Raw genomic sequence first — 14,784 nt, forward strand, 5'->3', positions numbered from 1 at the left:
CGATGCCCCCTCAGCCCGGCGTTTTGGGGCCGGGCAGCCTCCAACGCCGGCTGCGAGGCGGCGCAGCGGCCCTCAGCGGGGCCCGGGGGCGGCCCCCCCCCGGCGGCGGCCCCATTGTGCTCCTCGCCAGCCCCCGGGGGCCGCCGCCCTCATGACGGAGGGAGCACAAACCTCCGGCCTTCCTCCACCTCCCCCCCCTCCCCCGGCCTTCCTCCTCCTCCTCCTCCTCAGGCGCGGCGGGAAGAGGGAGGAGGGCGATGAGGGGGAGGAGGAGGAGGCCAGGCCGCGGCCCCCCGCGGCTGCCGCCCACCTCCACGTCGCGGCCCTTGTTCTTGAAGCTCTTGATGCGGTGGTTCTCCAGCCCGGCGGCGGCGTTGTCGGTCATGGCGGCTCCCTCTGAGGCGCGGCTCCGGCTCTGAGGCGGCTCCGGCTCTGAGGCGGCGGCGGCGGCGGCTCCGGCTCGCGCGAGGGGCGGGGGACGCGCCGTGACGAGAGCGCGCGCGCGCGCGCGGCGCCGGGAAGGGAGGGGAGGGAGGGGAGGGGGGGGAGCCGGCGCGGGCGCGCGCGCCGTCGCCTAGCAACCGCCAGAGCGGCGGGCGCCGCTCGGCCAATGGCGGCGCGGCTCGGCCCCGCGGCGTGGCGCGGGGGGTGATGGGAGGTGTAGTTCTGGGCCGCCTTTCCCTCTCCCGCCCCCCCCCCCTCTCCCCACCGTTCCCGCCACTGTCACGCTGAGGGTGGTGGCCTCGCACGAGGAGCCGTTGGTCCCGGCATGGCCGTGGCGGTTGTTGGCTCCTCTGATGCCAAAAAATCCCCCACACACACAGCCGTCTAAATCACTTCACCCCCCAGGCCGCCTTGAAACAGTGTTTCTCAAGCATAAAACCCAAGAAAAAAATAAGAAAACCCACCCCCCCCACACAAAATACCCCAAAATGTGTCACATTCGCACCCAGCCCGCCTCATAACCCCTCACAACCTGCCTGATAACGCCTCACCATCTGCCTGATAACGCCTCACAACCTGCAGCGTGTCCCTACGAACCCCGTTTTCAGAGCGTCCCCCTCTCATCACTCAGCTCCTCAATGCCCCCAGCCCTTCTTCACGTCCCCGAAATGGCGGTGACCCCGCCGCTGCCCGCCCGGCCGTAGCGAGGCTTGCAGCCTGCTGCAGGGGAATAAAAATAAAAAAACTCGTGCTTTGTCACCGTCTTTCTGCTGTGTGCCAAATGTGTGTATCTAAGGGGCCAGTGCAGCGTTTCCATCATTTCCATCCCTCCTGTCTCCACGCAGTTTCGACACATTTCCCTCTCAGTGTGTTTTTTACCTGGGTAAATTCACCACCACTGCGAGCAATGGAAGAGAGCAAGGAGCCCAGAGCAGGCAAAGCCCACGTGGCACGAGCAGCATGACGGCATTTGTCGATGCTGCTCATGTCAGAGGTGGCTTCGGGGCCCGATGCTTGCAGTTTTGTAGGGGAACTGGACCCAGCTGTCCTTGGCAGAGCTGCTGAAGCAGATTCAGGAGCTGAGAGCTTTGCTTCACCCGCCAAGAAAGGCTGCAGCTGCCAGCTGTGGCTTACTCAGACCCGCTCGGACATCAGAGCGACGCTGGCTCGGTCACTGCCAGACAGGGTGTTGCAGCCATCCTCCACAGGAGCTCTTGGCCATTGGCACGAACAGAGGAGCTTTGTTCAATATAACCTATGAAGTAACATGGAAAACTTACAAATAAGAAATGGAAAGCGCCCAGACTGCGACAACTCAATTTACCGATCCATAAATCTATACCCGTTCCACCAGATAGATAAAATTTATAGACGCAATCGTGGCGATGTCTTTCCAATCCCATTTCTTCCTCCTCATGATGGAAGCCTATGGGAGTGTCTGCGGTGCGCTTGATTCCTCTTAGTAGACCCTCAGGTATTGAATGCCTCAGACAGAGCTACATGGTAGTTGGATCAGCTTTATTGCCTGAATAAAGTGGTGCTCATGACTGCATAATTAAACTTGCATGTAGTCAGAGAGAAAACATTTTGAGGTAGTTAAGCAAGTACTACTTTTTGGCACTGTCATTAACAGATACTACGAGTACTTCGCTACTTTGGAAACTGAGTGAACCCCGTGGTTCAGGGTAGCCATTCTTCCTCAGCACATGAGCTTCATATTAACATGTTCCTGGCCACCAAGACCTGAAAGGTACATGTCAAGGCCTTGAGCACACTGATAGGATTTACTGGCCTTGTGCTGGCCCCCCACACTCCATTTCAGCCCCATGGGCCATCAGTCCCTGCCCTAACGATGCTGCACTGGGCTGGTCTCCAGCTCCACCACAGCCCTGCCTGACCACGGGCCCTGAGGTGGGCTGAAATGGGGCTCCTGGGCCACTGGAAGAGATTAAAGGAAAGGAGGGAGGCTGCTGTGGCCAGCAAGGTCTGTGAATGCCTTCAGTGCCCCAGCGACATAAATTTTGTCACTTAAGGGCCACGGGGAGGAAAAATCTTTCATAACAATTCAGAGATGCAGGACTGTAACAGCTCTTTGGGTATCCCATGACTGAATGGTGTTGAGCTGTGCTTATTTCTGGGACAATTTGCTGGCTTCAGTTGAACAAACTGACCCAGCTGGTGACATTGCCATAGTGTGGAAATCACCTCAAGAATGCAGTGTCAGAGGCTGCTTCCTCCTGTGGTAGCCAGTCACTTGCTCTTCTGCAGTCCATAGCTTTGTCTATATCTGCCGGTCAATATAGTTGCAATAAAACCAGCACATGAAGGAAATGTGATGAATCCGAGTCACGCTTTTGCTGGCTGTCCCTGCAAGAAGGCTTGGGGAGATTTAGGTGCGGTGATTTAAGACGCGACCTGTTGCCAGTCCCACCCTGCCAGTGGCTGTCAGAAGGCAGGAGAGGTGAATAAACGTGTGTCGGCTCCCCATTCTCTCTATTCACAGTCACAGGTAGCTGAAGCCAAGGCCCGTGGCATGAAGGAGGTGTGGGTGCCTCCTGGTGCTCCCAGCAGAAGAGGGGGGCAGCTGGCGAGGTGGTGTGGTCTCAAACTGCTGCTGCTGAATTGGCTGTCAAAAACAAAAAAATAAAATCATGCCACATCCAATCACAGAAAGGTGCAAGGATAATTAATTAAGTCTCTAAGTTCACCTAAACCACTCATCGGTCTCATGTCCTCCTCACCCATCCCAAAATGGGATGCCTAAGCATCTCCAGCTTGGGTTGCAACACTGCCGTGACAATGTCAGACCATCATCACAGTGGAGCAGGAGGGGGCTTTTCTCTATAAAATTTGCTGCTTTTCAAGTGCTCCCTAATTCCCAGCAGATGTTAACTTTTGGGGCTTGCTTTCCCTTGTCTGATAGAGGCAGGCTATTGATGCGTGTTTGCAGTACTTTCTGTCACTGAACTCAAAATTTGTCTTCATAGGGAAAGTTATGTTCTTACCTCATGGTGACTAAGACTTAGTAATGAATGTAGAGTAAATCCTGGTAAAGACTCAAGCTTTATTAAAGGCTGCCATGAAATACTGTGGATGCTACGAGTCAATGTGCCTGAAGGAGAGGCGAGAGATTCAACAAAGAGAAGAAACCCAAGGAAAGTTGCTGTCAAAGATACACACCCAGGTCAGGAAACCCCTCATCTGAAAACGAACCTGGGGAAGTGTTGGGGGAAGCATCACCTTTTTTTTTCTTGTTCTAGTGCTTTTCTGATGGACAGGAGGAGGAGATCTGTGCCAGGACAGTCCCAGAGGGTTGGCTTTGCTTCTGGGGGAACACGAAGAACTGGCGGAGGAGCTGGCATGAGGCTGGCTTTGGAAGAAGCAGTCCAGGGGTTGGGTTTACACAGGCCTTGGTATCTGCAGACCAGGAACAGCAGCACCGATGGGACAGCTGGCTTTTACACCAGCATTTCCAGAAGCTGGGGGACATTTCTAGTGAAGGAGGAACTGTAACGCCTCCGGTTATTCGCAGCCCCCCTGGGTTCAGTCTAAGAGCCAGACTGCTGCCTCAGCATCTTTGTCTACACTCTGGCAGGACAATTAGGGCAAGTTCCTCCTGGGACGGAGTATCACTTTCATCCTCCGCTATTCTCACAAGAAACCCCAGAGTTTCCTCATTTTGTGCTGTTTCCAACCACCAGCGAGCAGCTCAGTAAGAGAAGGTGGACCAGGGCCAGGGGTGGACATGGGGTGGGGGCTTCATGGACAAGGGCCCACTTCCAAGAAGAGTTCATCAGGGGACAGCAGCCAGCCAAAAGCCCAGATCACCAGACAAGACCACAGTGATCAGTCCCAGCTCAAATCAAGGTCCATACTGGTGAGTATGTTAATTAATTAGATAATGAATTAATGTTAATGCTTCATTAATGTTAATTAATTAGCTTGAACACAAGCCAAGCTTCTGAGATATAGCTTGCAGAGCCATGGGTCCATCACCTTCCTGGGGTATGGCATTAGGAGGCTGGGCAGTACCACCACCAGCAAAAAATGGTGGGCTCACTGCTTTTTTTTTTTGGTGGAAACAGCTCTGGGAGGTCTCCTCCACGGCCCAAACCCTCCTGCACCCACAGCCTGGGGATGCCAAGCCCCAGCACCTAAAAGAGCCAGGAAATTCCTGACACAGGCTGAGCCATGCCTGAAGGAGACAGCAAAGGGATTCTGTTTACAGGAAAGGTCCCCGAGGACCTGGGAGTGACTGTCTGCAGGATGGCTCTCTTAATTTATATTTCAAAGTGGATAATTTAATTGGCATAATTGGGAGTTTGCTTTCTTCTCCTCGTTACAGATGTGCAGAATATGTCAGTGAGAGGGAAGCGTGTCTGGAAGGGAGATAACTGCAGAAGAGCTCTGTAACAAAGCAAATAATGTCATCAGATTGGGGAAACTTTCTCTGCAGAGGTAATGAAGACCTCCTTTCAGTGCTCTGGTCGCAGGGTGTGGGGTACCACATTCCTCACCCTCTGGAGCAGGAGCAGTTTGGTTCTGCGTCATGGCAAAGAGTGACAAGGGGACCTGGACGGATGGGGGAGAGCAGGTAGAGGTTAACATTTCAGCCCCTAAGCTCCAGCATGAAGAAGATCCACCTGCTGCAAACCAGACAGCCTTGTCCTGAAGACTGAATGAGCTTGGGGCAATCCCCCACGGCTCTACCTCACCATCCAAACCACGATGCTCAGTTTCAGATTTTGGCACGTGTCAGCAGTATGCTTTTACTCCTAAACACAGCCTCTGAGAGCTGCAGGACTTAGTACCTGCACTGCAGGAAATTGGCTTTCTTTTTTTTTTTTTTTAATATTATTATTTTCTTTTTAATCAGAAATATCTCAGAGTGGAATTGCAGTGACACCAAAGCAGTTTTCAGCGCTCACGTCATCCAGGGTTATCGAGAGCCTTCAAGTGGATTCGATGTGATTTCACTAAGTCAGATTAAGAATTTTTCCTATAAGCAAAGGCAATTTCAGGCAAATAATTACTGCAGACAAGGCAAAGGGTTCACTGGGGTGGCTCAGGAGGCTTCTGCTGCCCTTGGTGCCAGCAACACAAGGCGTATTTCCCTGTTGCATGCGTGTTGTGCAGGCCGTGCCTCCCGCGCCCTCCCAGATCAGGCTGTTCCTGTCCCTGGGTAATGCAGCTCTGATGACAGCATCCTAAGAAAGGCGGATTTTCTTTCCTGCTCTCATCTCCAAGTATTAACCTGCCCTGACTTCGCTTCATTTGTGCGAGCTGAGATCAGTTCGCTGCAGAGGTTACACCCAGGTGTACGACAGAAGAGGAGGCAGCTTCCTGCAGCTGCTGTTCTGCAAAACAAGCCTTAGCTTCTGCTCGTACATATTATATACATATGGAAGTGTATCTCATAGAGAATGGCACAGATGCAGTGCTGTGGGAACCTGGAACAAGGCATGCTTCCCTTCGTGTGCCTCAATGGGAGAAAATTCAAGCGCAGTTCTATCTCTGCTATCACCACATACCACTAGAGCTGGCTATTGCCACCGCGTCCCCTTCGTTGGAGGAGAGGTTCTCCATATTTAAAGCCTGCAAATAACGGCACATTTGGTGCCGTGTTGTTCCAAACAAATGCAATATTGTTGTCTCAGTAACTTCCATTTGTAGGAAGTCAGCAAAGCAGCGAGCCCCCAGGCTTACACCCTGAAACGTTTTGCCGGTTTCACGTGATTATTGGCAGAAACGGCGATTTTATTTTAAAGCCTCTCGTGATCTGCTCTCCAGATCTATTTGGATCTCCGGTCCCCATGGCAATAGCGTCCCAAGCTCTGAAAATAACAACGTGCACAGCTATTTTGACTGAAGGAACCAGACGACACACGCGCATAAGGCTAAGCAGATGGGGACGTGCCTTCAGCCAGAGGGTTTCGTTTCAGTCATGAAGGTAAGCAATTTTCTGGGCACGCGGAGAGATCTGCTCTACGTGGCCAGACGTGTCAAGCCAGAGAGCTCTGTTTTTACATTGTCACTTTTTAAAGCAGGCCAGCATTCAGCCTCTTGAATGGCTTTCTAATGGTATCAAATGTGTTTTGTGCATCATGAACCCGTTTGGCATTGCTCTTCTCAGCAAAATGCCACTGAGATGGTGACACAGAAGAGGAGAGGCAGGGAAACGGATCCTGGCCTCATCTTCTGTGTTTCCGTGCTCCCCCTTTTGGACCGAAGCCATTAATCACTACGGGAAGCCTTCTGGGTTGCTTTGGTTAAGGGCAGGAGTTTGTTTTCATCCTTGATGCTGCCTCAAATGTTTGAAAATAATGGACGATGATGCAAAACTCACCTACATGGGACATTTCTTTACGCACAGCTCTCTCTGCCTTTATGTTGAACCTTGGCTTCACCCTGCAAGGCTGCCTCAAGGATGGATGGACCATCAAAGCACCACGTGGACCTTATCTCCTGGGCACCTGGAGCCCATCCCTACGTGATCCCTGGAGCAGGAGCAGCAGGGCTGGAGGATGCTGAGGCAGGTGGAGCTGCACAAAGATTCGGTCACGGGATCTGGAGCTGCTGGAAAGCTTTGACTCCAAAGGTCGCTTTTGGGGAAAGAGAAAAAGTAAAAATAGAGAAGCAGAAGGGAAAGGAAAACTCTGCCCAGTGGCCAGCTGGCAAGAGAGGGAACAGGAGGTCCCCAGAGGAGCATCCTCTGGTGGGAATCCTCCACTGGTGCCCCAACCCCAACAAATTTCCCATAGTAACCATATATTTTTCATATATCTATCTTGAGCATATATATATGTAGTTTGAGCATATATATATGCTCAAAACCCTCTTGGCAATGCTCTATCGAAGCTGACGCATGATGACGACAACACAAGACAAATGAAAAATGTGGTTGTGCAGTAACTGAGAGGGGAGGGAGCTTTCTCCAAGTATTTGCTCACGGATCGTTTGGTGATGATTCAACACAGTTGATGTAAAATCTGGCTGAGTTGAACCAGGTGCGAGCCAGCCTGGTGTGGGTACTACAATATAGCTGAAAGTGGGATTTAATACCAATTTACGTGGTCAGGAGGGGTGGGGAGAGGTAGAAGGAACGGGCACAGCCCAGTAACTTGTTTATCTTCCACAGCCACGAGTGACACACGGGAAGACTGCAGGCAGGGCTCGATGCTCAGCCTTCCAGCATTGCCCCTCCAGCCAAAGCCGGTGGTGAGCCAGGTCAGGGACCCGATCCAAGGTAAAAAGAGAAGGATGGATGTCTATATTGTTCTTTTTCCCCGGCTATTTTTCATGCTCTGAGCCAGCTAATAAGTCACCAGGACCTCCCAGAAGCCCTCCAGCAAAACGGCAGCGACGCCACTTGATATTTCCTGCCCTGCCAAGGTAAACATAAGCAGGGAGGAGAACCACCAGCAGCAAAACCAGAAGCCCTGCAAAGCTTCTTCATCCCTTTGGAACAACCAAAGGTGATAGGGGCACAGTTCGGAGGCAGACTTGGGTTGGTCACCCTTAGAAAGCTCCCGGGCTCCACACTCTGTGTGTCGCTGTGGTTATCGACAGATTTTATATAAATATATATATAAATATAGGTATATTTGAAGTTGTGTAGAGGATACTGAGTGAATCCTTGCTCCACCAGTGTAAAAGGAGTAGAGCAGCCCCGTGTTTGCATGACATAGCAGTGCTGCAGGCTACCAAAGATAACTGCTTTTTCATTTACACTCACAGCTGTGACAGCAGCGCAGGGGGGCTCTGCTCGGAGCTGGCTGGCGGCTGCTGTGCTCAGAACCTCCGAGGCTGCCGTGGGGAAAGTGCCAGAAAAAACATCCTGCTTCCTCCAGAGATGCAAGAGGCTGAGATGCGTTTAGGTGTAAGTACCTGGTTCGATAACGAGCACGTCGGGGTTTTTGTTCGGGCTCTTGCTAGGTGCTGCTGGTGGTTTGATAATAATTACAGTCGCTGCTTTGGGTGGTATCAAGCACTGGGAACACACGTGGGGATGCAGAAGCCAGAGAAGAAATCCTCACAGGTTACGAGGGGTGAGGGAGCCACCCGCTGTTCACCTTCCCTTCGCATTTAACTTCCTCATCTAGCAGTTAAACTGGTGATGATAAGATTTCTATGCAGATCGTTATGGGCAGGGAGCGAGTGAAATATGAACACATTTTGTAAATCTAGTAGAAACGCAATTCAGGAAGACAAATGGAGCTATTAAAACTTCATATCTTAGATATATCTGACCAATATACACATGTTATTCGGAGCTGTAGCTTTTGGAAGTTACTTATAGAACATTAAAATAGCAATAAATCCCTCAGCGCGCTCATTATTTAGCACCCACGTTCCACTTTATTCCCCTAAAGGATGCCGAGAAGAGAAACAATGAATTAGGGGGCAGATGCCTTGCACAAGCTCTCCTTAATTGCTGCCCAGGTCGCGTTTCTGGTGGCTCAGCAGTAGGGGAGCTCTGCAAGGCCACTCAGAGCCGTGGAAGATATCGTGGTGATGGGCGTGTGAAACGCCTGCAGCCCCAGAACAACGATCCCAAATGTTGGTCCAAAGCAGCCTGTCGCAGCGGTGACATCCCAAAGTGCCAGCCCTGTCCATGGCACAAGGAATCGTCTCTATAACCCGCCCTGTGAAGCCAAAGCACAGGGAAGGGACCTAGAGAAGATACCGAATGCTAGCAAAGCAGGACCACAAGCTGGGTGGCTTCAGACCTAGGCTGGCCACCTTCCCTCCTGCCACCAACACTTGCTGTCCTCTCAGCAGACCCCACACACTTTCCAGCAGCAAAGGGGAGGAACAGCTAATAGAGGAACCCAGTAAAAGCTTGGTAATTCATTTTCCAATCATCGTTTTCTGTCTTTAGATGTAGACACAAGTCCTGTAAAGAGCGCCGGTGGCCGGTTCTGCTGCACTTGGGTTTCTTCACAGCCAGTTTAGCTCAACTAAACATTTTTTGGACCACTCTGTTGGGCCCTGACAGCAGGTTTCACCATGGGTTGTACTTTGCTGGGCTCTCTGAAGGCAGAGTGTGGGAAAGCACCGTCCTTTCTGCTTTCACACACGCTGTCCCTGCTTCCCGTGATGTGCAGGAGCTGTGTGCCAGCAGCCAGCAAGCCCTGGGGAGAAAATAGAGAGATTAAAGATTAAATTATCTCCTTCAGCCATCACACACCAGCCTGCCAGGCAATGCGTGTGGGTGCGACACGCTGTGCCTGGTACCTTCAGACACACATAACGCGGGGACAACGACTGATTCCACATCCCAGACCCAACAGCGAAGCACACAGAAACCATGAAATTACTTGCCGTGAATCAGGGATTCATTATTTTAAGGAGGTGACGGCGTCCTTGAGAAGTGCTGAGGGATGCTAGTCACCCGCTTAAAGTCGTTCGTGGCTCTCGGTGCAACGCAGGAGGAAAAGGTGAAAGGAGCAGCACGCAGCACCAGGTGCTGAGCTGTGTGCCAAGTGGTTTCCCAACACCACGGCTGTTTTGGTGTCCTGGATGTCTCCTGGGGACTGACACAGCAAACTGCTGATGGCATCGGAGTTTAGGCAAGCTTACAGGGAGCAAACTGGAGCACAATGGTGGTTTCTGGTGCTCAGCAAAGACCGGTGGGTCTGGGAAAGAAGATGGGGGAAAGATACTGGTTTTGTGCCTCTTCTGGGTGAAAAAAAATCACAGAAACATGGATACCTGGGGCTGATGTGCTGAGTCAGGTCAGCTACAGCACTGCCACAGCTTCATCGTTATTTTTTCAGGTACCAGGAGCATCATCGGGGTGTGCAGGGCTCCGGATTTCCCACCCAGAGCTGTCCTTCCCTGCAGTGAAACACCAGGACAGACATCGGCAGGCTCACCTCTTGCAGGAGCTGGGACTGCCCAAATAATTCGTTGTGTAATTTAATTGTGTTAGCTAATTCCTTCCGAATTTTTTTTTCTAATTCCTTCCAAATATTGGCTTTCCATGAAGCGAAAGGAGTATCAAGACAAACAGCAAAAAAGTCAGAGGGATGAATATTTACACTGCCATTTGCCACACGTTACTCACCATCACGGTGGCAATCTCAGAAAGCCCTTATTAAATCCCATTTTCCTGCTTTTTAGCACTGGATTTGCCTGTCTTGTGCCAGGACACCCCCCAGCCTGCAGACCCCACTTGGCTACAAAATTGTCATGCACTGGGGGGTTAATGCTACAAAACTCAGCTACGGATGATGCATAGAAATTTAACAAAATATGGAAATGAACTCCAAAATTCACAAGTTACAAAGAAGAGAAAATTAGAAGCGGGTGAATCCGCATTCAGTGAAGATAAGACACTTGTTAGCATTTCATTACGACTTTCCTCTTCTGGAGGGCTTACAGACGTAAGATGCCCTTGTTAGTAGAGCTGCATGCTTCAGAAAACAGGAATTGCAAAACGCAGCTATTTTGGTCCTGGCATTTTCCTCTCTTACTCTCTATTTAGGGGGCTCGTTTGCCTGTATTAATGCTAGCAGCTTTAGGGCCGGGCCAACACATCCAGCTGCACTTTCAAGGCTCAGACCGAGGGTAAAAACCCTTCCTAGGTTCCTGAGTTTATTTTTGGGTCTCACAGGTCCCCAGATGAATTCTGCCAGGCAGCCATGCCGCACTCCGGCCCAGGTCCCGTAGCACCTGAGGTGGCTTCTCAGTGGGGAGCACCTTTTGGGATGCTCCTCCCCAGGGTCCTGCTCCAGAGGGGGATTTTGGTGCCTGCTGCGAGCTCAGCCAGCAGCTCCCGAGCCCCAATCTGGAGTTGTGACCCCCAAACCACCAGGTTACCTTTCTGTCCTTCCTCGTGGCTTCAGCACGTCCCCCTCGGGAAGGTGCGGGGAGCCCTTTAGGATCAGGTCGGGTCATCCCACATGTCCCATCCTGGGCACCAGAAACTGGGGTGAAGAGAGGAGGCACCTTTCACACAAACTCAACAGCTGCATATAGAGATTCATCTAATCAATACAATTTTTCTTTACACCTCCACATTGTATACATAAGATGTGTTTGTCACAGACTGGATGAGGTTCGAAGGAACCTCTGGTTGCCCAGGACCACGTCTTTTACATGACATTTTCTCTTTTACATCACATTTTACGTTACATTTTGCATTTCACACACCCAGCAGCTCTGAGACCCCACAAGGACAGCACATTCCCATCTGGGTTTGTTCCCAGGTTATTTCTTACCTGGCTCCGAAGCTGGATGATGCTTTTGGGACAGGAGGTGACTGTGCTGAAGCCCCTGTGTCCACCCCATCCTCCGGCCAGCTGTGGCTGTGCTCTCAGCAGGAAAAGCTGACGGGGCCGAGCATCCCCTCTGCTGCCCACATCCATGGGATTGCCCTTGGCTGCCCGGCTGGTGCTGGTCCTGCTCCTGCAAGGTTTCCATCCATCTGATGGAAATTTATCCGTGCAGAGCTGCTCAGGAGGGCTTTGCCGTGCTAGGAGGGAGCAAATGGTTATTTCCCCTGCTGGCGAGTTCTCAGATGCACAGATATCCCCGTGCTTGCCCCCAAAACGAGCTTTTGCAAAGAAGCTGAGTGCAATTAAGGCTTCTGTCGTGTCGCTAACCTGAGAGCAGAGAGCCAGATGCAGTCACGCATCGCTAACGTGCTCCGGCTCAGTCAGCGGGGAGGGCAGCGAGCACGGCAAATTATTTGGGATAAAACCAGCATCGGCTACGGCGGGATTAGGAAACAATGGGGACTGATGGAGAGCCGCAGGGGCGTTTGAATGAGCCCTGATGGTAATGTGCACTTCTGTGCAGGGTGGCTCCGAGGTGTGGATTAGCATCCGCAGGGCTGCGTGCCCTCCGACGTGGCTCCGACCCTGCGCGTCCTCTCCCCTGTGCTGCTACCTTGACTGACTTCATTTGCAGAGGGTGTCAGAGAGGTTTTTGTGGGGCTCATCTAAAAAAGATGCTCCCCCCAAGCGACTCTTCCTTGCTGCTGGACTAAAAACGCTCGACAAAGCTGAACTCAGTTATCCTGTGCAGCCTCAGCAGTCACACTGTGCTGAAAGAAAACAACAAAACAAAGCAAAACAAGGGTTTGGTTGCGAGTTTGACCAGCTCGCAGCTAGAACTCCTGAATGCCTTTAAAAGGATGGGATTGCACCCACATTTGAGTTCCTCTCTTTTGCCTTCTTTTTGTTTTGTTTTCACTCGTGCACTGAGAATCAGAGGATATTTGGCAGGGAAGGAGAAGTGTTTTTACATGGCTTAAAGACAGGCGGGTGCAGTAGGTGTCCTGCTGCGGACACGGTGCAATCCTGCTTGCTCCTGCTTCAATTGTAGGACCTCGCTCAAAGTGCATTAGAAGAGGAGTTACCTGAAGTACCAAAAGCTCTCCTATGTGGACAGGCAGCCTCGAATAAGCCTAAACCACACAGCTCAAAGAAGAGCTCAGGGATCATGCAGCTTCTCCTCTCAGGCACCGTGGCCCTGTCCGAACGCAGAAGTCATTTCCCTTTCCTTTCTCTCAGGCTGTGCAGCCCCCACAAGCTGACTGCTGCTGCTTTGGGGTGGAAATGTCGTGGTCGTGGCTCCTGTACCTTGCCTGCACTATTTGCATATTTATACGCAGGCTCTGCACTTGTAATTTTTGGCCAACAAATAGGTAACAAGGCTCTTCTTCACCTGGCAGAGACTCAGGCCACCTACCTGCAGGACAATCCGTTGACCACCAGGCTCCTGGGTGCTCGGGGATGGAAATGCTCTCCCTCGTCCTCAGCTTCAGTTTGGAAACTTCAAAAAATAAAGAGGAACATGGCTCCTGAGATTACTGATCTCGTCCGGGGGTGACTTTGTGTCGCAGGTTTCATGCTGAGAGTTGTTTTGTGATTTACACCCCACCCGTGTTGGATAACCACCGGGTGTTATGCAGGATGTAGCACGCCGAGCTAAGCAGACTTCTGGCTTCACCTAACGTGGACATTTTATTATTAAAATGTCTTCTTTTTGGCATCTGGAAGAACACGGTACAGCTACTGGTAGTCAAAAGGAGGCTGAGAGCAATTCAGGATGCCCTGAGCCACCCTCAGGCATCGTGTCCTAAGGGAGAGTCACAGGAGTGACTGGGAGAAGCGTGTGCCAACCCTGCCCTGCTGGCAGTCTGATGGAAGGGCTTGGTTTTGCATGATTTACCTGCTGCCATCAAGGTAAAGAAGCCAGCGAGTGTGTTTGAACTTTTGTGTGCTGTTCAGCCCTGCTGGGAGCGGCAGTTTGGGGAAGGGGGAAGGACCAAGCAGCGTCTCGTGGCACCGTCCGAGCCCTTACGCAACGAACACCGCTCTGCGAGGAGCTTTAGGAGTTAACAGCACTTGGAGCAGCTGTGCTGAGACACCGGGACTTCTCCGAGGATAGAGACCAGGACCAGGTGAAAGCAGGTATCAAGCTATCTAGAGAAACACACCAGCTGCAGTTTCTGGAGCTCACGGGCACCAAGAAGTGGAACCTGGCTGCCCGCCAGCGCGACTCGCACGAGGATGAGACCACGCAGACCACAAGAGGAACTGGGCAGCCAGCAGGGCAGAGCAACTCGCCCTAGTGCAAAATGTCTCCGGGCTCTGGGGAGTCCAAATCTCCCAGTAATTTGCCAGTCAGGCTAACGAGAGCAGCTGCAGATCCTTTCAGGTCAACACCGCAGGGCTTGCACTGGTATAAATCATGCGTGTCGCTACGTCTGGAGGCAGGAAAATAAGGAAGGAAGAGAAACAAAGGGCAGAAACAGAGATGGCCCTAAAAGGGAACTTAACTTTCTTACAGAGCAATCCTGGAGGCAACAACAAGGCACTAAACAATACGGCCGGGAGCTTCACTGCTGGGGTCTGCCTTCCCCCACAGCCCTGTGCTAGAGCGATGGATACGGAGATGGGCAGACTGGGGGGATGCAGCCCTTTCCCCAGGGTGAATCTGAAATCCACATCTCTTTGGGTGAAGATAAAAGAGTGAGAGGAAAGAAATACCTTGATTCCCATCCTACAGAGAAGGGACAGCAGCAGCATTAAGGTGCCCTGCACAACGGGACGGCTTTACGGGTACGGGCAGAGCAGCGTGCTGGCCTCTAAAGCTCGCCTGGTGAGGACAGAGCTGTTTCCATAACTCCTCATTAATTTATTTATTTCAGCAGTGACGCCCCCCTGAGCAGCCACACGCAGTGCTTCTGACAGTTCAAGACTCAGCAGCCCCGAGCTCCTTCCCACCTGCGCTAGCTGGGGACCCCAGCCCACTCACATGGCCCTGCGAGGAAAAACTTCAGCAACACGTGGGGCGACACCGGCCAAAACACCCGTCCGTCTGTCC

General features: G+C 51.9%; 1 protein-coding gene and 3 long non-coding RNA genes across 7 annotated transcripts in view; 2 read left to right on the forward strand and 2 right to left on the reverse strand.

The window, feature by feature from the left end:
* Nucleotides 1–530, reverse strand: part of KPNA3 (karyopherin subunit alpha 3) — a 50,810-nt gene extending 50,280 nt beyond the window's left edge. Inside the window, exon 1 of the mRNA XM_027471420.3 lies at nt 311–530. Coding sequence (XP_027327221.1) covers nt 311–385 — 75 coding nt within the window. The 5' untranslated portion in view covers nt 386–530. The remainder of the gene's footprint in view (nt 1–310) is intronic.
* Nucleotides 531–643: 113 nt separating this feature from the next.
* LOC106015628 (uncharacterized) lies at nt 644–6,996 on the forward strand. The gene is made up of 4 exons (XR_001187783.5): nt 644–4,321; nt 4,790–4,902; nt 6,235–6,394; nt 6,818–6,996. It is a non-coding gene; the product is annotated as an uncharacterized lncRNA (long non-coding RNA).
* A 114-nt stretch (nt 6,997–7,110) lies between these two features.
* On the forward strand, nt 7,111–11,215 carry LOC119715720 (uncharacterized). The gene is made up of 3 exons (XR_005263103.2): nt 7,111–7,690; nt 8,182–8,323; nt 10,224–11,215. It is a non-coding gene; the product is annotated as an uncharacterized lncRNA (long non-coding RNA).
* Nucleotides 9,787–14,495, reverse strand: LOC119715722 (uncharacterized). 4 transcript variants are annotated; one of them, XR_005263115.2, is made up of 5 exons: nt 13,144–14,495; nt 11,670–12,496; nt 11,269–11,375; nt 10,159–10,284; nt 9,787–10,082 (listed from the first exon to the last, which is right to left on the reverse strand). It is a non-coding gene; the product is annotated as an uncharacterized lncRNA (long non-coding RNA). The 4 variants fall into 4 exon arrangements; XR_005263114.2 differs by having other exon boundaries at nt 9,787–10,284; nt 11,670–11,923; XR_005263111.2 differs by having other exon boundaries at nt 9,787–10,284.
* Between the last annotated feature and the right edge of the window lie 289 nt (nt 14,496–14,784).

Source organism: Anas platyrhynchos, chromosome 1 (genome assembly GCF_047663525.1).
Source record: "Anas platyrhynchos isolate ZD024472 breed Pekin duck chromosome 1, IASCAAS_PekinDuck_T2T, whole genome shotgun sequence".
Classification (NCBI taxonomy): Eukaryota; Metazoa; Chordata; class Aves; order Anseriformes; family Anatidae; genus Anas; species Anas platyrhynchos.